The sequence below is a fragment of the Muscardinus avellanarius genome (genome assembly GCF_963383645.1).
Source record: "Muscardinus avellanarius genome assembly, chromosome: 13".
NCBI lineage: Eukaryota > Metazoa > Chordata > Mammalia > Rodentia > Gliridae > Muscardinus > Muscardinus avellanarius.
In genome coordinates this window covers 7,535,343-7,559,697 of record NC_137799.1, presented here as the reverse complement: position 1 = coordinate 7,559,697, position 24,355 = coordinate 7,535,343, and the positions used below count along the sequence as shown (strand labels likewise).

The following is a 24,355-nucleotide window of genomic DNA, read 5'->3' as shown; positions in this document are numbered from 1 at the left end:
CAGAGGCTCCCAGGCTATACTCCCAGACCTATTTTATATATTTTTTTTATTTGGAAACAGAGTCTCACTAAGTTACTGAGGCTGGCTTCGAACCTGTACCTGGGGATTACAAACATACACCACCACGCCTGGCTTAATTACAATATTTGAAGGCTGAGGTTTCAGGTTCAAGACTAGCCTCAGCAATTTAGAATATTGTTTAAAAAATAAAATTAGATGAGTATATCTCAGAGCTAGAATGCTCCTGGGTTCAATCCCCAGTCTTGTGCATGTGTGAGTGTGCGCGCATGCACACACACATTAAATAAAAATTAGATGTATATTCTTTCAGGCATTTCTTGTGGCAGGGGGGCTCAATACAGAGTAGTCTACCTCTGAGCTATACCACTGGTCCTTTTATTTTTAGTTTTTTTTTTTTTTTTCTTGGTGGGTCTGGGGATGGAACCCAGGGGCATTCGACCTCCAAGCTACACCCCCAGCCCTATTTTTTATTCTTTGTTTTGAAACCGAGTCTCACTGAGTTGCAGAGGGCCTCACTAAGTAGCTGAGTCTGTCCGCGAACCGTGATCCTCCAGTCTCAGCCTCCCGAATGCTGGGATTACAAGTGTGCGCCACCATGCCCGGCTATTTTTAGTTTTGAAACAGAGTCTTGCTAAGTTACTGTGTACTCTTCTGAAACCTGTGATCCTGTTTTAGCCTCCCAAGTACTGGGAAGCCCACACCAAGTATAGGTGTGGGCTACTGTGCATGGCCATTTCACATCCATCTATCTTTCTTCCTTTCTTCCTTCCTTTCTTTCTTCCTTCCTTTCTTTCTTTCTTTCTTTCTTTCTTTCTTTCTTTCTTTCTTTCTTTCTTTCTTTCTTTCTTTTTTGTGGTACTGGGGGTGGAACCTAGGGGCCTTCTACCTCCGGGCTACACTCCCTGACCTATTTTATATTTTATTTGGAAACAGGGTCTCTTAAGCCAGAGAGGCTGGCTTCGAACCTGCGCGATCCTCCTGTCTCAGCCTCCCAAGCACGGGGATTACAAGCGTGTACTACCACACCCAGCCCTACTCACATATTTCTTATATGCTAACAAACTCATTCTGCAAGATGGTTTTAGTGTATGTAGCTCTGAACCTGACCCTCAGACATACTAAGCACAAATTCTACTACTGAGCTGCACTCCCAGCACCTGACTCATCCTTTCTAGTAATTAACATACATATCCTTGATGTTTCATTATATTTTATCTTTCTCTTTGTAAAGGACATTAAGACTGTGTCAGGATTTACCACAGACATACTACTGCACTAGCCAGATGTGGTAGCTCACATTTGTAATCCCAGTACAGGCATATAATTCTGTGTCAAGTTAAGAGAAGAGGACCACAAGTTTGAGGACAGCCTCAGCAAGTAGTGAGATTCTTATCAACCTAGCAAGACCCAGTTTTCAAATAAAAGTAAATTAGGGCTGGGGCTATAGCTTGGAGGTAGAATTCCCCCGCGCTCAATTGCCAGTACCACAAAAACAAAACAAAACAAAAATATTGCTACATTGAATAAATAGATCCTTATAAACTAGTGCTTTTATTTTTATTTATTTATTTTTGTGGCGCTGGTGACTGAATCCAGAGGTGTCCTACCTCTGAGCTACACCCCCAGCCCTATTTTCTTTTTGTTTTTTGCAGTACTGGGGATGGAACCCAAGGACATTCTACCTCTGAGCTATACCCCCAGCCTGATTTTTTATTCTTTATTTTGAAACAGGGTCTCACTGAGTTGCAAAGGGCCTCACTAAGTAGCTGAGGCTGTCTGTGAACCACAATCTTCCTGTCTCAGCCTCCCAAATGCTAGGATTATAAGCATGCGCTACTGCACGTGGCTCCCCAGCCCTATTTTCTTTGTGTGGGTGTGTGGGGGGGGGAAGGGGTACTGGGGATTGAACCCAGGGGCATTCTGCCTCAGAGCTACACTCCTATTATGATAGGTTTATCTTTTCTTTGGAAACAGAGTTTTACTAAGTTGAGGAAGACCTCACTAAGTAGCTGAGGCTGGCCACTGGCCACAAACCTGTGATCCTCCTGTCTCAGCTTCCCAAGTATTGGGATTACAATAGCAACCACCATACCCAGCTCCAATTTTGTTTTATTTTTTTTCCACTGGAGATGGAACCTAGATGCATCATACCTCCAAGCTACACACTCCAGCCCTAATTTTTAGTCTTTTTTTTTTTTTTTTGAAGATTTAAAGAAGTTTATTAAAAGATAGAAATACAGAGGATAGGTACAGCTCTATACCATACTGGCATGGAGGGGTGACTCGAATGAATACACCCTAATTTTAGTCTTTTTTATTTTATTTTAAAATTTTTATTTTATTTTATTTTTGGTGGTACTGGGGTTCCTGGAAACCCTTCTAACTCCGGGTTACACTCCCAGACCTATTTTTTAAAAATTTTATTTGGAAATAGGGTTTCTTAAGCCAGCACGGCTGGCTTCAAACCTGTGTGATCCTCCTGTCTCTGCCTCCCAAGGGCGGGGATTACAAGCATGCACCACCATGCCCGGCTGTCTTTTTTTTATTTTTGAAACATCTCACTGAGTTGCGAAGGGCCTTGCTAAATAGCTGAGGCTGTCCACGAACTGCGATCCTCCGGTATTTGCCTCACTAAGACCCTGTTTCAAAATAAAGAATAAAAAATCATGGCTTGGGGTGTAGCTTGGAGATAGAATGCCCCTGGGTTTCATCCCAAGTACCACAAAAATGAATGAATGAATGAATGAATGAGCAAGCAAGCTGTGGTAATTAGGTGCTAAGAAAAGAGTCCATATTTCTGTGGGATTAAATATTGGTTCCTGTTTGTCCTCAGATGTTAGACTGACTTGCCTTCCTCCCTTCCATAGGGGGTCAGACGAACCTCCGCATACCTCAGGGCACCGTGGGCCAAGTGATGCTGGATGACAGGGCCTACCTGGTGCGTTGGGAATATTCCTACAGCAGCTGGACCCTCTTTACCTGTGAGATCGAAATGCTGCTTCATGTTGTTTCCACTGCAGGTGAGGTCACCTTTTGGAGACGTTGCTATCAGGAAGGAAAAGTGGTTTTGCTTAGAGGATTTGGAGGATAAACAGGATTTCAGGATAAAATTCAGAACCATCAAGGTTGGGATTTGTCTGGTGTGTTTATCTGGGTCTCAGACCATTTGGTGATCTTATGAAGCTGTTTGCTCTGAGATCATAGGCTGTCTTTCCCCTCAGACGTGATTCAACACTGTCAGCGGGTCAAACCCATCATTGATCTGGTCCACAAGGTCATCAGCACAGACCTGTCCATAGCAGACTGGCTCCTGCCCATCACGTCCCGTGTCTACATGCTGCTGCAGCGGTGGGTCCCTCACGACAGCCCTGTGCTGCCAGGCAGAGCTCACGGTGGTTTTCCTCTTCATTTCCAGGTCGCACCCCCTCCGGGTTAGCGTGTACATGTTTCCCTGTGGGAATCCCTGGTGGAGATCTATCTATCCTTGGCTGAGGCCTTTCCTGTTTTTCTATTCCTGCTGGCAAGTGGGACTTGGGGAGAGACAGTTGAAAAATATGTGCCATGGAACCAGTTGTGTCCTCCATTTTATTGAGTGCAGTGCACTGTTCTCCATCCAGGTTAACGACAGTGATCTCTCCCCCTGTGGATGTCATTGCTTCTTGTGTCAATTGCTTGACGGTCTTGGCTGCCCGGAATCCAGCAAAGGTGAGACCCCAACCTTCCCCACAGCCAAGAAGTGTCGCACTTAGCATCCACCTGGAAGTACGTCCACTTAACTCCTCCTTTCCCATCTCAGGTCTGGACCGATCTTCGTCACACAGGCTTCTTGCCATTCGTGGCCCACCCTGTCTCCAGCATGAGTCAGGTGATTAGGTGAGCCAGGTCTGGGTGGGCAGGCCTCCCCTAGTGCGAGCATTCTCTTTTCAGGTCCAGCTGGTTTCTGTTCAGTAGACCCTGTGTACTTCTTTAGACCTGAGGGATTGTGAGGACAAGCATGAGAAAAGAGGGTGTGAGGCAGAACTGCTCTCCTGTCTTAGGGTGCACCGATGGCTCACAGTCTTTGATTTGTTTTGTTTTGTTTTCAGTACTGGGGATGGAACCCAGGGGCATTTTACCTCTGAGCTACACCCTCAGCCCTATTTTTTATTCTTTATTTTGAAACAGGGTTTCACTAAGTTGCAGAGGGCCTCATTAAGTAGCTGAGACTGTCTGCAAACCGCGATCCTCCTGTCTTAGCATCCGAAATACTGGGATTACAAGTGTGTGCCACCACGCCCAGCTCCAAATATAAATATTTTTTATTTTTTTTTGTACTGGGGGTGGAACCCAGGGGCTTTTCTACCTCTGGGCTATACTCCCAGACCTATTTTATACTTTATTAGGAAACAGGGTCTCACTAAGTTGCTGAGAACCTCACTAAGTAGCTGAGGTTGGCTTTGAACCTGTACGATCCTCCTGTCTCGGCCTCCCAAGTGCTGGGATTGCAAGCATGCGCCAGCATACCCAGCTCCAAATAGAAAATTTAAAAGAGTGCTTTGGATATAACTCAGAGGTAGAACCCCTCTGGTTTAATTTAATCTTCAGTATCAAAAAAAAAAAAAAAAGCAAGAGAGAAAGTTATATTTTGTTGTTTTTTTATGGTGCTGGAGATTAAACCTAGGGACATTCTACCTCTGAGCTACACCCCCAGGCCTGTTTTATTTTTTATTTTGAAACAGGATGTTGCCAGGGATGACAGTGCATGCCTGTAATGCCAGCACTTGGGAGGCTGAGATAGGAGAATTGCAGGTTTGAGGGCAGCCTCAGCAATGTAGCAAGACTCAGCAACCTCGTGAGACCCTGTTTCAAAAACAAAAAAATAAACAGGGTTGTGGGTGTGGTTTGGATATAGAGTGCTCCTAGCTTCAAGCCCTAGTAGCATAAAAAAGAAAAGAAACAGGGTCTCTCTAAATTGCTGAGGCTGGGCATCCGCATGTGATCTTCTCGTCTCAGCCTTTTAAGTCCGGGATACCTGTGTGAGCCACCTGGCTCGGTCTTAAGCATGGTCACTTTGACCCTCTCCTCTCATAGGTGCGCTAGCTTGCCCAGGAGGTCAGTTGGCAAAGATAGTTCCCTGAAAATCATTGGATATTTTTTACTTTAAATCTGTCCAGCTTGTTTATCAATAAAATATGTTCTTAATGTTACCCTGGGTATAAAGTTATGTAGATGGATTATTTTCCTTGCGGAATGTCTGTTTTGTGCTTGAGCCATCTAGACACCAACAATAAGATTCTCTGTGATTACAGTTTTTTTTGGGTTTTTTTTTTTTTTTTTTTGCGGGTCTGGGGATGGAACCCAGAGGCATTTGACCTCTGAGCTACACCCCCTGCCCAATTTTTTATTCTTTATCTTTAAACAGGGTCTCACTGAGTTGCGAAGGGCCTCACTAAGTAGCTGAGGCTGTCCGTGAACCGTGGTCCTCTGGTCTCAGCCTCCCGAATGCTGGGATTACAAGTGTGCGCCACCACGCCTGGCTTGTGATTACAGTTTCTTGAAACTTTTAATTTTCCCCATTATTTTTCCTTCTGCTTCTCTTGTGTGTTCCCAGTGCGGAGGGGATGAATGCTGGAGGGTATGGAAATCTTCTGATGAACAGTGAACAGCCCCAGGGCGAGTATGGGGTCACTGTGGCCTTTCTGCGCCTCATCACCACCCTTGTCAAGGTAGAGTCTGGTGTGTAGTTTCCCTGGTCCCCTGCTTTCGTAGTCGTGTTGTCTGCAGGCAGAACACTTGTCCTGAAGCTATGGTGCCAGTAGCTGCTGTGTGATGAGAACCTATTGTGTATCAGTGTGGTAGTAGGTACTGAATTATGTGACTTTATTTACTACTCAGGACGTTTATTGGGTAGAATTCAAGTGTCATATGGGTGATGTAGTACCTCTCAAGCTATTTTGACTGTACTCCAGGGTACTGTATACATTTTATACGTGTGTTTCTGGAGTATGCACACACTTACAGGTATATGTGTGCATACTCCAGAAACACAGCTTCATAGTGCAGTATTTGCTGCATAAGAGGTGCTTTATTTCTATTCAGTTCCCCCCCCCCCCTTTGTGGTACTGGGGATGAAACCCAGGGGCTACATCCCAGCCCTATTTTATTTGAAACAGAGCCTCATTAAGTTGCTGAGGCTGGCTTCAAATCTGCAATTCTCCTAACTCGGCCTCCCAAGATGGTATTCTCTCCTTCTCTCTTTTTTTGGTACCGGGGATGGAACCCAGGGGCATTCTACCTCTGAGCTGCACCCCAAGCCCTATTTTTTATTTTTTATTTTGAAACAGGGTATCACTGAGTTGCAAAGGGCCTCACTAAGTAGCTGAGGCTGTGTGTGAACTGCAATCATCCGGTCTCAGCCTCCCAAATTCCCGGCTTGTATCTTTTTTTTTTTTTTAAGGTACTAAGGTACCTCCCTTCCGTCCAGATAAAGCCTCTATCTTTCACCTTTACCTAGGTACCTTTTGTAACATTGTCTAGTTATTTCTTCTATTCTAGAGAAATTTACATGTATGGGTTCAGAGAAGTAGGGATTTCTCGTGTTTCTGTCTTTCCTGATGGGCAAGGTTTGCCTAGGTTTCCTTTGCCTGTCTGTGCCTCTGGAGTTAAACCTTGAGTAACTAAATGACTCTTCCTTACATGGTAGAGGTCCTCATAGCATGGTTTCCCACAGGGGCAGCTTGGTAGTACCCAGAGCCAAGGCCTGGTGCCCTGTGTGATGTTTGTGCTGAAGGAGATGTTTCCCAGCTACCACAAATGGCGCTACAACTCCCATGGTGTGAGAGAACAGATTGGTAAGGACCTCATGAGCAGGGAAGGCCTTCATCTCCTTGGAGATCCTTCATTCTTTGTGGGATGAAGGCCATTACCCAAGCTGCATCACTGCCATGTCTTTTCTGCAATCTAGGCTGTCTGATTCTGGAGCTGATTCATGCAATACTCAACTTGTGCCAAGAGACAGACTTGCACAACAGGTAATGAGGAGGCGATTGCTAGAGCTCAGAGCTCCAAGGGAAGACACGGGGTTTGCAATATAAAGCCATCTCATTTCTTCCAGAGAACTCACCTTAGTTGAACCCAGGATTTAGTAATCTCAAGGTTGAGACTGCTCTCTCCTGGTTCGGTTAATATTTCTTTCAGTGGAGAAAGAAGAGCAAATGAAGTGGGAATGAGGTGTGTGTGTTTTGAATGTGTGTTGTGTGCACATGTGCACATGCACTTTATAACTTTATATGTTTCGTTTGCTTCTTGGGGTTGTCATTAGGACCAGGTTTATTTCAGCAGTTACCAAATGCCTGTATCTTGTAGAGAGTGGATCTGTGTATCACTCGTGTCCAGTTGCTTAGATTTGCCAATACAACCCAGCTGGACAGCACCCTTCCCTTCCCTTTTCAGTGATAAACTTAGCAGCACACTAGTGACTCCAAACACTCTGTCTTTCAGTCATATTCCCAGCCTGCAGTCTCTCTGCATCTGTAGTCTGGCGTACACAGAAGCAGGACAGACAGTTATCAATATCATGGGCATTGGCGTGGACACCATCGACATGGTGATGGCTGCTCAGCCCCGAAGGTAGGACTCCCTCTCCACCTTCCCCCTTTTGTCTTTGCCTGTTCTGAGAACTCCAGTGTATATTAACTTGCAGTGAGTTTTTAAAGGTAACTTTGTAGCTGGATGTGGTGGTGCACACTTGAAATCCCAGTACTTGGGAAGCTGAAACAGGAGGATTGCAGGTTCCAGAAAAGCCTTGGCAAGTACTCTCATCAACTTAGTGAGGCCCTGTTTTAAAATAAAAATGTGGCACCAGGTGTGATGGTGCATGCTTGTAATCCCAGCATTCAGAAGGCTGAGACTGGAGGATCTTGGTTCACTGTTATCCTCAACTACTTAGCGAGGCCCTTCGCAACTCAGTGAGACCGTGTTTCAAAAATAAAAAGACTTAAAACTAGGGCTGGGGGTGTAGTTTGGAAGTAAAATGCCCCTGGGTTCCATCTCCGGTATCGCAAAAATAAATTAGTTAAAAATAAAGAGCCGGATGTGGTGGTGCACGCATGTAACCCCAGCATTCGGGAGGTTGAGACAGGAGGGTCTTGGTTCGAGGACAACCTCAGCTACTTAGTGAGGCCCCTTGAAACTCAATGAGACCCTTTTTCAAAATAAAGAATAAAAAATAGGGCTGGAGATGTAGTTCAGAGGTAGAATGCCCCTGGGTTTCATCCCCAGTACCACCAAAAAAAAAAATAAAATAGGCCTGGGGGTGTAGCTCGGAAGCGGAATGGCCCTGGGTTCAATCCCCAGTAAAATCACACACAAAACAATCCTTTACCTTTATAGCCTAGTGGCTGCCATGTAGCTTGACACCTAGCAGAGACAGTTGATGACTCCTGCTTGTTCCTCTCTTGTTTTGTTTTTGTGGTGCTACGGATTGAACCCAGGGGCATTCTGCCTCTTAGCTACACCCCCAGCCCGATTTTGCATTCTCTATTCTAAAACAGGGTCTCACTAAATTGTAGAGGGCCTCACCTAAGTAGCTGAGGCTGGCCTAGAACCTGGATCCTCTTGTCTCAGCCTCCCAAGTACTGGGATTACAAGCGTGCGCCACCACGCCCAGCTTTCATTCCTCTTTTGGATTGGGGCTTCTAATGGAAGCTCTTGACCTCGCCAAGGCTTATTGTTGGAATGTGATTTGTGAGAGCATGTGTTACAAGTGAAGTCATGCTGTCTGACCTGCCTTGGTTTCCATTTGCACCCTAGCGATGGGGCAGAGAGCCAGGGCCAGGGCCAGCTGCTGATCAAGACTGTGAAGCTGGCATTCTCTGTCACCAACAATGTCATTCGGCTGAAACCTCCCTCTAATGTGGTGTCCCCACTAGAACAGGCCCTCACCCAGCATGGTATGTATTTCTCTTCCAGTCAGCAACATTTCTCCCACAGATACACATTTTAGGCTGAGCTTGAGGACATTGACATTCTTTCCTGAATAATTCCTTAGGGAAATTTGGGAAGGATGCAGGCCGATATCAATCTGCCTTGGTCCAGATTGGGCTTCAGCCAGCCGTCTGGTTAGGGCATCTGTTTAGAACTCTGCCTCAGTTTCTCATCTGTAAATTAGGGATAACAGTGGTGTCTACGTGTTAAGAGTACAGTGCGTAGTGTATCTAAACGACATGGAAGCCATGTGAGTTCCACAGGACCTATTAAATACTGCCTCTTTACTTGATTGTTTTATCTCTTTGTGACCCAGTCTCTTCATTTTCAATAGGTGTTTGGATCATGTCTAAGACTTTTTCTAGTTGTATAATTTGGGGATTGTTACGATTGTTCTGCATTTTAAGTTCAATGCCTTTTTCTAACCTACTTGTTAAAAAGTACTTATTTTCCTCAAAATGTATTTTTGCCATTCATGAATGGGATTTGGCCCCCAAATCCTGGTTGTCTCTTTGCTCTGAAAAAACAAAATGAGCCAGCTTTCTGGGTTCACTCGGCCCTCCGAGTACTAGAGGCTACAGTCCCCATCATATGAGCCTTTGGGAACTTCAGCTTCCCCAAGAGTGCGAAGGGACTGCCTTGGTGTGTGAATATTTCCTGTGCTGCTTCAGGTGCCCATGGGAACAACCTCATTGCGGTTCTAGCCAAGTACATCTACCACAGACACGACCCAGCTCTGCCACGTCTAGCCATTCAGCTGCTGAAACGTCTGGCCACGGTAGGATCCACTAGGCAGCCAGAGCCCAGAACACGGGCTCTCTGCTTCAGACCACCCTTGCCCTTTCCTAAGAGAAGTGTCTGGCTAACTTGGATTTGAGAGAAACATACAAACAAGTTTATTTGATATATTTTTTCTGATTGCAAGAAACATATGCTAATTATAAAAAAATTTTATTTAGTCGGATGTGGTGGCACATATCTGTAATCCCTGTAGTTGGGAGTCTGAGATAGGATGATCACAGGTTTGAGGCCAGTGTGTGGTAACTTAGTGAGGCTCTTTTTCAAAATAAAAAATACTGCCAGGTGTGGCAGTGTAGACTTGTAATTCTAGTACTTGGGAGGCTGAAACAGAAGGATTACAGGTTTGAGGCCAGCCTCGGCTTCTTAGTGAGGTCCTCCACAATTTAGTGAAACTCTGTTTCAGAAATAAAGAATGAGGCCAGGCGTGGTGGTTGCACGCTTATAATCCCTGCGCTTGGGAGGCTGAGACAGGAGGATCGTACAGGTTCAAAGCCAGCCTTGGTGGCTTAAGAGACCCTGTTTCCAAATAAAATATAAAATAGGTCTGGGAGTGTTACCCGGAGGTAGAAGGCCCCTGGGTTCCATCCCCAGTACCACCCAAAAAAAAAAAAAAAAAAAAAAAAAGATAAAGAATGAGAAATAAGGCTGGGGTAGAGCTTGGAGGTAGAATGCCCCTGCATTCAGTCCCCAGTACCGCAAAAATTAAATAAGTAGGAGTATGGGTTGGAACTCAGAGGTAGAGCTTCCCTGGGTTTCTGTCCTCAGTATCTTCCTCCTCCAGACACACATACACGGTGGAGTAAATGTTTTTATTATATACTTTTCTTCTTTACCATAGTAGAATTCCACAATACATACTGGTTTGATAGCTTGTTGTACTGGGGATTGAGTTGTACTGGGGATTGAAACAAGTATCTTGCACATGCTAGGTACTTTATATAATTTTGGTACTTTATGTAGTGTGTGTGTGTGTGTGTGTGTGTGTGTGTGTGTGTGTGTGTGTATGTGTGTGTTACTGAGGGCAGAACCCAGGGGCTTTCTACCTCCGGGCTACGCTCCCAGACCTATTTTATACTTTATTTGGAAACAGCGTCTCAGTTGCTGAGAGCTGAGGCTGGCTTCAAACCTGTGCGATCCTCCTGTCTCGGCCTCCCAAGCGCAAGGATTACAAGTGTGGGCCACCAGGCCCGGCGGTACTTTATGTAATTTTGAGACAGGGTCTCACTAAGTTGCTGAAGCTGACCTTGAACTTGTAATCCTCTGGTCTCAGCCTCCTGAGTAACTAGGACTACAGGTGTCTATCACTGTGCCTAGCTCTCACTGTATATACTGTTGAATGAATAGCTTGCAACAGTTTGTAGTTCTTATATCCTTGTATAATGACTCCATCTGTTTTTACGTTTTTGCTGATATAATAGGCAAAAAAAAGAGTTGTCATTTTTCACTTTGTATTTGTTGAGTCATGGAAGAGTTATTTTTATTTTTTTGTGCTGGAGATTAAACTGAGGGCCTCACACATGCCAGGCACACACTTTACCACTGCACTATATACCAAACCATCTTATATTTATTGCTTCTCTTGCAAACTTTGGGCATCATCTCGAGTTTTCTATCTGGCTGCTTCTCTATTTGCCATTTTCTGGAGTCCTTCAAACGCCTTCCTGTGGCAGCTCACTGAGATGTTTCTGGAAGTAGCCTGAGTGTCCGTTTCTACTAGGTGGCCCCAATGTCAGTGTATGCATGCCTGGGCAACGATGCGGCTGCCATCCGCGACGCTTTCCTGACCCGCCTGCAGAGCATGATTGAGGACATGCGCATCAAAGTCATGATTCTGGAATTTCTCACCGTCGCTGTGGAGACGCAGCCGGGCCTCATTGAGCTGTTTCTGAATCTGGAGGTGAAGGACGGCAGTGACGGCTCCAAGGTGAGCCTGCGCCTGCGCTTGCCGGTGGGAAGCTGCAGTGGCATCCTGGGGGTGTGGCTGTTGGCAGTGGCCTGGGGCCTGTGGACTCCCACCTCCTCCCTCTTGCAGGAGTTCAGCCTTGGGGTGTGGAGCTGCCTCCATGCAGTGCTGGAGCTGATTGACTCACAGCAGCAGGATCGATACTGGTGCCCACCCCTGCTGCATCGCGCGGCCATTGCCTTTCTGCATGCCCTGTGGCAGGACCGTCGGGACAGTGCCATGCTGGTCCTCAGAACCAAGTAAGGCTGTCTCTGGGAGTTATTCAGCCTCTGAGTCTTACTGTCTGTGTAATAGGGAATAACAGCAGTTCTTATCACAGAGAACTGCTTGTGACAGTCTATTGGTATATGCATAAAGTGTTGAACAGTGGGGTGTGGTGGTGCATGCCTAGACTTTAGACAGGAGGGTCACAGGTTCAAGGACAGCCTCAGCAACATAAACTCTCAGCAACCTAGTGAAACCCTGTTTTGAAACAAAAAGTATAAAGTGCTGATAGCATAGCTTGAAAGTAAAATGCCCCTGAGTTCAATCCTTAGTACCACAAAAGGAGAAAAAATGTGTTTAGTACATGATTCAATTCAGTAGGGTCTTAACAGTTTTTCTTTTTTGTGGTACTGGGGATTAAATCCAGGGGGATTCTACCTCCAAGCTACGCCCCCAACCCCAAGGCTTTTTTACTTGGAAACAGGGTCTTGTTAAGTTGCTCAGACTGGTCTGGAACCTGCAATCCTCCTGTCTCAGCCTCCGACATACTGGGATCATGGGTGTGCGCCTCTGTGCGCAGCTCTGTGCTTCTGTTTAATGCTACCACCCGCGTGTGTCAGCCCCATCAAACCCACTGCTCTTTAGAAACAGAGGAGAATGGCCTGCTCAGGCCATCAGACAGAATGAAATGCCCTATTCCTTTTTTTTAATTTTCAGTACTGAGGATGGAACCCAGAGGCATTCGACATCCTTCTTTATTTGGAAACAGGGTCTCGCTGAGTTGCAAAGGGCCTTAGTAGTAGCTGAGGCTGTCCGCAAACTGTGATCCTCCTGTCTCAGCCTCCTGAATGCTGGGGTTACAAGCGTGTGCCACCACGCCCGGCTTGAAATACCCTATTCTTAAACTGGCATGGTGGTGCACACCTGTATCTCAGTATTTGGGAGGCTGAGATAGAAGGATCTCTGGTTCAAAGCCATCCTCGGCAATGTAGCAAGATCCTGTTTCAAAATAATAAAATAGGGCTGGCAGAGTAGTTTGGAGGTCGTGTGCCCCTAGGCTCAATCCCCAGTTCCCCCTGCCCCCCAAAAAATACCCTTTGTGGTGGGGTACAGGGGGTGGAACCCAGGGGCCTTCTGCCTCCAGACTGTACTCCTAGCCCACTATTTTATTTTTTGTTTGGAAATAGGCTCTCCCTAAGTTGCTGGGACTGTCCTTGAACCTGTGATCCTCCTGTCTCTGCCTCCCAAGTACTAGGGTTATAGGCCTGCACCGTTGTACCCAGCTGAAATACCCTATATTTTGAACCCTGTTGGCACAAAAGGAATGAATGTTAAAAAAGGCAATTTGGGAATCTGCTGTCTTACTTCCTCTCAACTTTCTTCTTGGTGGGGCTTTGGAAACATACAGTGGATTGAATCATTACACGTTTTTATGGATCAACTCTTTAATATACAGTTGCATCTTGAGAAAATACAGTTTTATCTATGGAACCTTTTGCATTTGAGTAGGAACAGTTGGCTTATGAGACACACATCAGATTGGGACTGGTAAAATTTGGAGAAGTGACTGCCACAGGGAGCTGGAGAGAGGAGGAAAGGACTGTGGGAGAGGACGACTAATTTCCACACGTGTGTTTTCATTCCAGACCCAAGTTTTGGGAGAATTTAACCAGTCCGCTCTTTGGTACCCTTTCTCCTCCCTCGGAGACGTCAGAGGTGAGCTGTGGAGGAGGGCGGGCAGTGGCTGCGAGCCCCTAGGAGGAAAGGCTGGGCCTCGAGGTGGAGTGCAGCGAATGCTCCTTTCCCCATTTAAACCAGAGTGTTTTCTTCACTAGAAACTTCTCCCCTTGGGCTCTTTATTTGGGGAAGAAAGTGGCCCACCAGGCTCTGGCTGCATAGCCCTGCGGCCTTTACCACGTGCTTGGAGACACGAGGGCCTGACTCTACCCTCGCCCATTACATGCCCATTCGCGTGCAGTAGGAAGTGTAGCTGCTTGTTCTCCAAGTCTGGGGTCCCTGCTCTGTTACAGTGTGGGGACGCCGGACTGAGGTTTCTTCATGTGACTCTTGTCTATTCTGTTCTCCCCTTCACAGCCCAGCATCCTCGAAACCTGTGCCCTGATCATGAAGATAATTTGCTTGGAGATATACTATGTAGTTAAGTGAGTCCTTTCCTAGGTTGAGATCATTTTTCTTTTTTCTTTTCCTTTCTCTCTCTCTTTTTTTTTCTTTCAGCACTGGAGGTGAAACCCAGTGGCACTCTGCCACTGAGTTACATCCCCAGCCTCCTCCTCCCTTATTTTGAGACAGGGTCTTCCTAAGTTGTCAAGGCTGGCCTTCAACTTGCAGTCCTCCTGCCTCAGCCTCTTTAGGAGCTGGGATTACAGGCATGTGCTACTGTGCTCAGCCCCTATTTAAACTATAATGAGACGGGGAGAGGGAGACAGGGTGGGGGTGGCACACCACGGGCATCTGGTGCTTGTGAGCCCATGCAGAGGAGAGAGTACGTTTGGAACATGTGTGGAGGGCCAGTGAGCGGTGTCCCCAGCCAGTCCACTGATGGCATCTGTGACTGTCAGAAAGAGGCATTATGAAGCAAACTCCATGTGACTCCTGGAAGGGCTTTAGCCTAATGCACTATGTTGCGCAAGAAGTCCGAGCCCGCACTTCGGAGGCGACCCTGGAGCTGTCCACCTGCCCTGAGTCCATGTGAGGTGGCTCTCTGTGCCTCAGCAAAGGTCTGTGCCCCTCACATCCCTGCCTGCTTTCAGAAGCTAACCTAGGGCCGTTGCCTTGTCGCCGTAGGGGTTCATTAGACCAGTCATTGAAAGATATCCTCAAGAAGTTTTCCAGTGAGAAACGCTTTGCCTACTGGTCGGGGTATGTCAAGTCCTTGGCAGTGCACACGGCGGAAACCGAGGGCAGCAGCTGCACGTCCCTGCTGGAGTACCAGATGCTGGTCTCCGCCTGGAGGACGCTGCTCATCATTGCCACCACTCACGTAAGCCTGGCGCCTAGTCACGACGCGTGAAAGGACGAGTCAGCTTCCCTGTGAGCTCACCGTAACAGGCACTGTGCGGAGAGATCGGGGCTCATCAGGGGTGTTTGGGATGTTGAGTCTCAACAGAGGCCTGGAGAGGAGTAGAGAGGTGTGGTTCAGAAGCCCTTCAGCCCTCCTGGGAGGTGGCCCCAGCTCCCTTGGGTCTGGGCCCCTCTGAGCTACTGCCTCCCTATATCTGTGCCTCTGGTGCTGTGTGCCTATGGGCGCTGCACACCCTCAGGTAGTTGTAGAAGACGCAGCAGCTCCTTTTTAACTGTTTGTTTACAGTGATTCTAGAAATTGCATTTTGTGATCTTAGTGGACAAGAGAGGCCACTGTCTTTGCATGTCTTGTGGGAACTGGCTTTCAGAGACAGGGTGTGTCGTGTGACAGTTGGAAAGAGCGGGCATCATTCTTGGCATTTTCGTGGTTGGACACCAGCATGCTGTCTTTAAGGACTTGCTGTTGTATTCTTCCCCGGGGAATCCAGGTTGTTATCTTTTTTTTTTTTTTTTTTTTTGGCGGTACTGGGGATGGAACCCAGGGGCATTATCCAAGCTATACCCCCGGCCCTATTTTTTTTATTATTATTATTATTTTGAAACAGTGTCTCACTGAGTTGCAGAGGGCCTCACTAAGTAGCTGAGGCTGTCTGAGAACCCCTATCCTCCTGTCTCAGCCTCCCAAATGCTGGGATTAGAAGTGTGCGCCACCACGCCCAGCTTGGGTTGGTATCTTGACTTGGTGACCAGGTTGAGCTGGGTAGGTGCCTCCTTGTTCAAACATCTCTGGAGCTTGTTCCCCAGGGCCAGACCATCTATGCACTCAGAGCTCCGAGCCCAGAACAAGCAGGTCTGAGAACATTCTTGCTGTGGTGGCTGTGGACCCCTGAGACTCAATTACACTACCTCCCGTGGCCACTCTTTGGATTGACTGACTCCTCAGGATGTAAAGTCTCTGTCACCTGCCTTCAAAGCCTTAACTGGGAGAATTTCTTAGTTGTAGCTCTGAAAATCCTGCCACCCCTGTCCCTCGGGAACGTAGCTGTTAATTCTGGATCTTGACAAGCCACTTCCTCCCTCCCTAAGGCTGTGGGCGGCATGCTTGCCATGTGCCACTGGATACGGGGTACAGCAGTGAGTAGGGCTGATAAGCTCTTTGATCTCATGCAGAGCAGCCTGTGAGGGAGGTAAATTATGCAGAAATTCACCAATGAAAACAATAGATTCAGGTCATGATGGTTTGCTGTGAACATGTGAGGTGGGTGGGCAGGGAGGAGCTCTGAGTTGATGTCCCAATTGAGACCTGAGTTTGCGAAGTAACTTTACATGTAGACAGCCTGTGAAGGAGAGAATCTAGACAGATGGAATCCCAGGCACTAAGTCCAGAAGCAGAGGAGGAGGTAGACAGGAGGACTGTACCGGAGTGAACAGTGGGCCAGGCCCCGGGGCTGGCAGGAGACATGTGGGGAGTGGGATTTGCATTTCCTGGGCACTGGGAGGCCTTTGAAGGCTTCTGAGCAGAGGAAAGATGGGCATGATGCAGACTGGATCTCAGAGTCTGGAGAAACGTCTGGGTCAAGTACCTTCAAGTATCTTTTTTTTTTTCTTTTTTGGTAGTACTGGGGTTCCTGGAAACCCTTCTACCTCTGGGCTACACTCCCAGACCTATTTTAAAGCCAGTGCGACTGGCTTTGAACCTGTGCGATCCTCCTTTCTCCGCCTCCCAAGCGTGGGGATTACAAGCATGCACCACCACGCCCGGCTCAAGTCCCATTTTAATCATGGTCTTGTCAGCAACTAATTGATAAGGAGCCCCATCTTTGTTGGCCTCTAAAGTCTGGGAAATTTTGTGAACTGAAACCTTTTTCTCTTCCTTTGCAGGCAGATATCATGCACCTGACCGACTCTGCAGTGCGGCGCCAGCTCTTTCTTGATGTGCTTGATGGGACCAAAGCGTTAGTAAGTGTGTCTGGGAGATTTCTCCTTTCCTCCCATGGAGGAAGTCTCCTGACCTGGCCAGGTGGTCAGGTCACAGGGCTCTGGGAGGCCTGAGACCGCAGTGGGTAAGCGAGGCCTGCTGCCCCCCATTGCACCCTGGGTAGCTGGCTGCTGGGGAAGGCAGGCACACAGCCAGGTGAGCTCTGGATAGAGTTCTTGACTGCTCTGCTTCTCCCTGCAGCTCCTCGTGCCAGCCTCAGGGAGCTGCCTCCGCCTTGGCTCCATGCTCTGCACCCTGCTGCTCATCCTTCTCCGACAGTGGAAGAGGTGAGCGCCACGCCAGGAGAGGCAGCCGTGCCTGCTCCTCCTCGGCAGGCCTGGACGGGAGATGGCAGCAGATGGGCGAGGCAGATGCCTGTAGCATCCCGAGATGGTGGGGCCGGTATACGGCCTGCAGGCAATGTGCCGCTCCCCCGTGCCCTTTCAGAGAGCTGGGTGCTGTGGACGAAATCCTCGGAGCCCTGACGGAGGTGCTGGAGGGAGTTCTGCAGGCAGACCAGCAGCTTATGGAGAAGACCAAGGCCAAGGTGTTCTCGGCCTTCATCACGGTGCTGCAGATGAAGGAGTTGCGAGGTGAGGGCCAGCTGGGCTCCTCCCCGAGCTGAGCCGCGTATCCTTGCTGTGACTTAGGAGTTTTGGGTCTTAAAATCTTGCCTGAAGATAGCTGCTGGGTTTTTTTAGTTTTTTTGTTTTTTTTCCTTCTCACACATCTTTCCTCCTCCTTCCCCCTCCATGGGAGAACACTCTCCCTTTTAGCACCTGATAGATTGCTGGCCCCTGCCTGGGAACAGCCCCGGCTGCACTGAGAGTTGGCTGCTGGGTGTGGCAGTGCCCTCCCTGTCTGCTTTGCAGTAACGGCCATGCCGCAGTACTCACAGCTGGTGCTGAGTGTCTGCGAGACCCTCCAAGAAGAGGTGGCTGCACTCTTTGACCAGACCCGCCACAGTCTGGCATCAGGCAGCGCCCCAGAGGACAAGGACAGCATGGAGACAGATGACTGCTCACGACTGCGGCACAAGGATCAGCGAGATGGGGTGAGAGCCCTCGCAGGCGTCTGTCTTTCCCGCTGTCGCTGGCTCTGGGCCCGGCTCGGGGTGGGCGTTAGAGAGGTGAGAGGTGCTGCAGTCGGGGACTCCACAGCCCCTCTGTAGAGTCGGCAGATGAGAGACAGCGGAGCAGCTTCTGGCCCAGGCAGCAAGGAGCCTCTTCCTGCGACTCGGACGAAGGGGCCTTTTTAGGACCAGCTCAGGGGTTGGTAGGTTAGGTAGGAAAAGGGTGTGGGAAGACTTGGGCAGAGAAGAACTGTGATCAAGCCGGGTGTGGTGGAGTGTAGGTTTAGGGCCAGCTCCAGAAATTTAGAGAGACTTGCAGCAATCTAGCAAGACCCTGTTTCAAAACAAAAACATAAAAAGGGCTGGGGGTATATCTTGGAGGTAGAATGCCCTTGGGTTTAATCCCCAGTAGCACAAAAATGGATGGATGGATGGATGGATGGATGGATGGATGGATGGATGAAAAGGGCCGCAGGTGCATGTGGCTCAGTGGTAGAGCCCTTGTCTCACTTGCATGAGGCCCTGGTTCAGTCTCCAGTATTGCAAAACACGAGCAAGTGAGTGAGTGAGCGCGTCTGTGTGCTTGTGTGGTATGGAGCGAGGACTCAGGGTGGGCAGAGGGTGGAGAACCGCCTGGGATCGCGTGCAGTGGGGAGCAAGAGGCGCAGTCCCGCAGACGCCGAGAGGCCAAGCAGGTGACGGCTCCACACTGGAGGGCGCTGGCCAGGATCCTGACACGTCAGCTTAGCGCTGTCCATCTGGGCAGATGGGCTCACTATCCCTGAGAGGTGGACACCCGAGAGCGCGATGGGGATGTGGCCAGAGGGGTCAGCTCCCACTCAGGCGTGTGCGGCAACTGAGGAGGTCTCGGCAGGAGGCCTGGGCCAGGCCGTTCCTCCCCTCCCTGAGCCATTTCTTCCTGTGGAACCCGTCCCTCTTTGGGCAGGTATGTGTCCTGGGCCTGCACCTGGCCAAGGAGCTGTGTGAGGTGGATGAAGATGGGGACTCGTGGCTGCAGGTGACCCGCAGGCTCCCCATCCTGCCCACCCTCCTCACCACCCTGGAGGTCAGCCTCCGCATGAAGCAGAACCTGCACTTCACCGAGGCTGCCCTGCACCTGCTGCTCACCCTGGCTCGCACCCAGCAGGTAGGCCAGCCGAGGCCGAGGGAGGGGCCCTGCTTGTGCTCGGAGGGAACCTACGGGCTCATTCCAGTCATGGCAGGGCAGGGACGGCCTCGTCTCATTTCACGTGTCTTCTCCAGGGAGCCACTGCAGTGGCTGGAGCTGGTGTCACCCAGAGCATTTGTTTGCCCCTCCTGAGCGTGTACCAACTCAGCACCAACGGCACAGGGCAGGTGAGTTGCTTGACTTCTAGCCAGTGCAGTGGTGGCGTGGAATCTCCCTTGTCCCCCGGCAGATCTCTAACAAGAGAAGCTCTACTGTTAAAAGGCCCTGGATTTGATCCCTCACACCCAAAAGGTGGGGGGCACCAGCCTTGGGAGATGTGTTGGACTCTTTCTGTTATAGGCATGAGAGGTCCCAAAACAGACTGAGGACTGGCCCCTGTTGCCAGGCCTTCACCCAAGGCAGCGTCCTCTCCTCTCCCCCGTCCACTCCCTCCCAAAGGCAATGTGTGGTTGTGACTTTCCACCCCGCACCCCAGCCCAGGGCCAGGAAGGGCCGAGGATAGCGTGAGTGCTGGCCTCTGGCCTCCTCTGGCCTCGGCACCTACTAGCCCTCTGTGTTCTCTTGTTACCTCTAAAGAGTAATCTCAGCTGGGCATGTGGCTCACACCTATAAACCCAGTACTTGGGAAACAGAGAGGAGGATGGCAAGTTTGAGGCCAGTCTCAGCAACTAGCAAGACCCCTACAACCTAGTGGGACCCTATTTCAAAATAAAATATAAAATTGGGCTGGAGGTATACCTCAGAGGTAGAATGCCCCTGGGTTCAATCCCTAGTGCCCGCCTCCAAAAAAAAGGAGTGGTCTTCACCTCAGCCTCACTCACGTCAGGACCGGGCCACACTGGTCATCTAGTCGGTCCACCCTTTAGAGAGTGTGCGAAGGGCAGGGACGTGTGCGGCCCTAGCTAGTTAGTGGTCGGCCTGAGTCCAGAACCCAGGGCCTGGTGCCTCTGCCTGTGCCTCTGCGTCCGTTGGCCTTGCCTGTCCTCGCAGCCTGGTTCCTGCAGCCCGCGTCCTGAGCTTACCTGCTGCTTATCATAGACACCGGGCACCTCTCGAAAGTCCCTGGACGCCCCCTCCTGGCCAGGGGTCTACCGCCTGTCCATGTCCTTGATGGAGCGGCTGCTGAAGACTCTGCGCTACAACTTCCTGACGGAGGCACTGGACTTCGTGGGTGTCCACCAGGAGCGCACCCTGCAGGTGAGGGGCTGCCGGCCTCCCGGGGGCTCGGGGCTGAGCAGTTGAGGGGTCTGGATACCCTCATTCTGCAGCGCTCCAGGGACTGACCGACCCCCAGCAGAGCTGCGGGGCGAGGGGGTAGCTTTGCCTCCCCTGGTGGGCAGGCCTGGGCGCCAGCCCGTCCTCCCTGCCGCACTGCCTTCACAGTGCCTTAGCGCGGTGAGGACAGTCCAGAGCCTGGCCTGCCTGGAGGAGGCCCACCACACCGTGGGCTTCATTCTGCAGCTGTCCCACTTCAGGAAGGAGTGGCACTTCCACCTGCCTCAGCTTATGCGTGACATCCAGGTGGGCCTCGGCATGGCTTCCGGGAGGGTGTAGTCAGTGCTGGGCACGAGGGGCCACAGGGACTCCCCACTTGTGGTGAGCTGCAGGCCGTTCCTGGATGCGAGTTTGGGGCTTGGCATGGGCGGGTCAGGTTTCTTACTCTGGCGGTTTTCCTCCACAGTGGGAGTTAGTGGGGTAGGCTAAGAACGTGGCTCTGTGATACACTGAGGTGCAGATCCCTCAGCAAACAGGCCTGAAGCTGGCACCCCTCCCAGAGGGGTGGGCAGGGCAGGAAAGCGCCCAGCTCTCAAAGCAGAGAGCCGGTGTGTGCCCTTGGGCAAGTCACCCTCTCCCTCAGTCTTTGTTCTGTAACCCCTGCCTTGGCTTACTTAGGATCTCCCAGGGTGCCAGGCAGGTAGCTAAGTCCAGGGAGGCGGCCCCGTCTGGGCCTGCTGGCCCACAGCCCATGCTCTGCGCCCCAGTGGCGGCAGAGGTGAAGCGGGAGCCTCCGTGGGCGAGGGCTGGTGAGGGCCTGCTGGGTGGGCCGAGGCGGTGAGAGCGCTGCGAGCACCTCGCCCTCCCGTGCCTTCAGGTGAACCTGGGTTACCTGTGCCAGGCCTGCACCTCCCTCCTCCACAGTCGCAAGATGCTGCAGCACTGCCTACAGGTAGCAGCCCCCGCCGGTGCCCGCCTGGGCGGTGCTCCTGGCCTCCCTGCCTTCCCTTCACTTCCTGTCTCTCCCTAGAACAAGAATGGGGATGGCCTCCCCTCAGCTGTGGGCCCCCGAGTTCAGCGGCCACCCCCTGCCGCCCCTGCCGCTCCTGCCGCCCCCTCCTCCTCCAAACAGCCCACTGCTGACCTGGAGGCCTCAGAGCAGCGAGCCCTGCACACAGTCCAGTATGGCCTTCTCAAGATCCTCAGCCGGACCCTGGCAGCCCTGCGCCACTTCACCCCGGATGTCTGCCAGATCCTGCTGGATCAGGTACACGAGCCGGCGCCTCGCGCCACCGCCCGGCAGCCAGCCTTGAGTCTGCCACCGCCACGCCAGAGCAGCCAGCTCTCAGCTGGGTCCCAGCACACTCTTTCTTTGTCTCGCAGTCCCTGGATCTTGCTGAATATAACTTCCTGTTTGCCCTGAGCTTTACCACTCCCACGTTTGACTCTGAAGTGGCCCCCTCCTTTGGGACCCTCCTGGCCACGGTGAATGTGGCCCTCAACATGCTTGGAGAGGTAAGTTGAGTCCTGTCTGTCAGGTTCGCCTCTCCCAGTCTTCCGTCAGTCTCCCACCCCCAGTGACCGGAGTGTGCTGACTAGTCCCCCCGCTCGCACCTCCTGCAGAGAGCTCCATGGAGCCACCTGAGAAGGTTCCGCAAGGTGACATGGAAGCTTAGAGCAGGGTCTGCCAAGTGGGACGCGCTCAGCAACCGGGAACTGCTGCTGCTGCTGCTGCTGCTTTGTTTTGTTTTGTTTGTTTGTTTGTTTTAACTGGTTATTTCTTTAACTTCAGCTGGATAAGAAAAAAGAGCCTCTCACCCAGGCCATAGGGCTCAGCACACAGGCAGAAGGGACCAGAACGTTAAAGTAAGATCTTCTGGGACTTGTTAAGGGCCTGGGGCAGCGTGGGGCCTCTGTTCTCCTGGCTGAGCGGCTCGCCTGCGCCTGCGGTTCAGCCCTCGCCAACAGAGCCTGCCCCTCCCCCAGGTCCCTGCTGATGTTCACCATGGAAAACTGCTTCTACCTGCTCATCTCCCAGGCAGTGCGGTACCTTAGGGACCCAGCTGTGCATCCCCGGGACAAACAGCGGATGAAGCAGGAGCTCAGCTCGGAGTTGGTATGGATGCATAGAGGGCTCTGACTAGAGGGCTGGGCCTGTAGGTGTCCTGCCTGGCCAGCCTGTGGGGTTCAGGGACAGTGGCCAGGGTGCTGGACCTCACCAAGCCACTTCTTTTTTTATAGAGCACGCTGCTTTCCAGCCTTTCACGTTACTTCCGCCGGGGAGCCCCCAGCTCCCCCGCTACTGGAGTCCTGCCCTCACCACAGGGCAAGGCCACGTCTCTCTCCAAAGCCATCCCCGAGAGTCAGGAGCCTCTGATCCAGCTGGTGCAGGCCTTTGTCCGGCATGTGCAGAGATAGGGCAGCGCCATGCCACCCGCCTGCTGCTCCTGGCCTACCAGCCCGCACAACGGCCTGGGCAGAGGGGCGCTGCCGCTGATGGGGCCACCTGCCCAGAGCAGCTTCGTCACCCTTTCCCAAGTAGCCACGGCTCCACCAACCGCCCGCTGACATTATTTTTGTAATAGATCAAGAGGTCAACAGCAGGGGCGGAGCAAGGGGTCCGCTGTGCGTAGGCCCTCTGGGTCAGAACACCCCAGAAGTGGTTCCTTTCCTTGGAGTACCCCCCACAGTGTCGTCAGCCAGGGAGGTGGCCCAAGGTCCTGGCAATGCAGGAGGTTGTGTGTGTGGGTTTCCGTCTGTTTTCCATGATCTGTTCTTGCAGTTTTTTGGTAATACTGTGGTCTATTTATACAAATATTAAAATACTGTTTATAGACAACTGAGTGATGTGTGCTTTCAGGGCCCCAGCAAGTGAGGCTGTGGCTTCTGGAAGCAGGCTGTGTGGACAGTTGACTCACCAGAGCCCTCGCTAATGTCTGGTGGGCTCTGCGGACGTCCCTCCCTCAGCCTGCCCAGCCCTTCCCTCCGCTCGCCCAGCTGGTTTGTGCGCTCACCCCCACCCGAGGCTCCTCCTGCCATGCCATCTAGAACGTGGCCACACTCAAGGTCCCCAGGGGAGGCTGAGCTGGGTCCTGCTCAGCCACTGAGGACTGGAGCGACTGCTCTTCCCTCCGCTGGGGACACACTCGCAGGCCTGCACTCGGCTCTGTGCCCGGCCTGCCAGCTACTTGTGCACACTCGACTACAGTCCACTCGGTCCAAATTTAGGGAAGTGTTTATTGTGCAGCTTCATGCATGGGAACCATGTCAAGCCCGGCACAGGCACGGGGGCTGGCTTCCCCTTCCCTCTGGCAGCCAGCTGGGCGCCACATTCCCTCCACACCGCCCGCACCCAGAGAGTGGGCCAAGGGGACGTCTTCCTGCTCCCACCCAGGGCGGCGCGCCGCACACTCGGAGACCTGACAGCCCAGGCGGCTCGCACGCGAAGGAGGGTTTATTTGCCATTGGCGAGAGCAAGCAGACAGGCAGAAGTAAAAAGACCAGTTAAAAAGTGAGTACAGATGTGAGAGGCGCCGGGTGGGAGGGCAAAGGGCAGCACCGGGCAGCTGCCCCGGCCGCCCCCAGCCAGGTCTCCCCTCCCGGGGCCCAGCACTGTGGCCTGGGGTGGCCAGAGCCCTGCCTGCCTCGCTGCGCCCTCCCTGCCTTTGGCAACTAAAGCCAGGTGCGCTCGCCGAGGGCACCTTGCTGAGCTGGCACTCCTGCCCTCGGGAGCTGGGAGGGTGCAGAGGTGCAGGCAGGGTCTGCTCCAGAACCCAGGCCAGAAGCAGGGCTGGCGGAGGGAGGGCTGGGGCAGCCGGCCTGTTGGGCCCTCGCCGCGGGCAGAGCAGCTCGTGCCTCCCACCCCGAGCGGCTGTGTCGCCAGCAGACAGTGGCGGGGCCTGGGCC

At 51.3% G+C, this 24,355-nt stretch overlaps 1 protein-coding gene across 1 annotated transcript in view; it reads left to right on the top strand.

Annotated features, from left to right (window-relative positions):
* Positions 1-22,867, top strand: part of NUP188 (nucleoporin 188) — a gene marked incomplete at both ends in the record, with an annotated part of 63,949 nt that extends 41,082 nt beyond the window's left edge. The window contains 29 exons of the mRNA XM_080709298.1: positions 2,889-3,041; positions 3,243-3,369; positions 3,639-3,726; positions 3,818-3,894; positions 5,612-5,726; positions 6,731-6,851; positions 6,965-7,031; positions 7,501-7,629; positions 8,812-8,951; positions 9,657-9,763; positions 11,504-11,710; positions 11,819-11,988; positions 13,600-13,669; positions 14,048-14,115; positions 14,759-14,954; positions 16,877-16,954; positions 17,175-17,260; positions 17,421-17,566; positions 17,846-18,027; positions 18,992-19,192; positions 19,309-19,401; positions 20,273-20,431; positions 20,618-20,755; positions 21,327-21,401; positions 21,480-21,716; positions 21,833-21,964; positions 22,242-22,315; positions 22,436-22,565; positions 22,691-22,867. Coding sequence (XP_080565424.1) covers positions 2,889-3,041; positions 3,243-3,369; positions 3,639-3,726; positions 3,818-3,894; positions 5,612-5,726; positions 6,731-6,851; positions 6,965-7,031; positions 7,501-7,629; positions 8,812-8,951; positions 9,657-9,763; positions 11,504-11,710; positions 11,819-11,988; positions 13,600-13,669; positions 14,048-14,115; positions 14,759-14,954; positions 16,877-16,954; positions 17,175-17,260; positions 17,421-17,566; positions 17,846-18,027; positions 18,992-19,192; positions 19,309-19,401; positions 20,273-20,431; positions 20,618-20,755; positions 21,327-21,401; positions 21,480-21,716; positions 21,833-21,964; positions 22,242-22,315; positions 22,436-22,565; positions 22,691-22,867 — 3,743 coding nt within the window. The remainder of the gene's footprint in view (positions 1-2,888; positions 3,042-3,242; positions 3,370-3,638; positions 3,727-3,817; positions 3,895-5,611; positions 5,727-6,730; positions 6,852-6,964; positions 7,032-7,500; positions 7,630-8,811; positions 8,952-9,656; positions 9,764-11,503; positions 11,711-11,818; positions 11,989-13,599; positions 13,670-14,047; positions 14,116-14,758; positions 14,955-16,876; positions 16,955-17,174; positions 17,261-17,420; positions 17,567-17,845; positions 18,028-18,991; positions 19,193-19,308; positions 19,402-20,272; positions 20,432-20,617; positions 20,756-21,326; positions 21,402-21,479; positions 21,717-21,832; positions 21,965-22,241; positions 22,316-22,435; positions 22,566-22,690) is intronic.
* Positions 22,868-24,355: the final 1,488 nt, after the last annotated feature.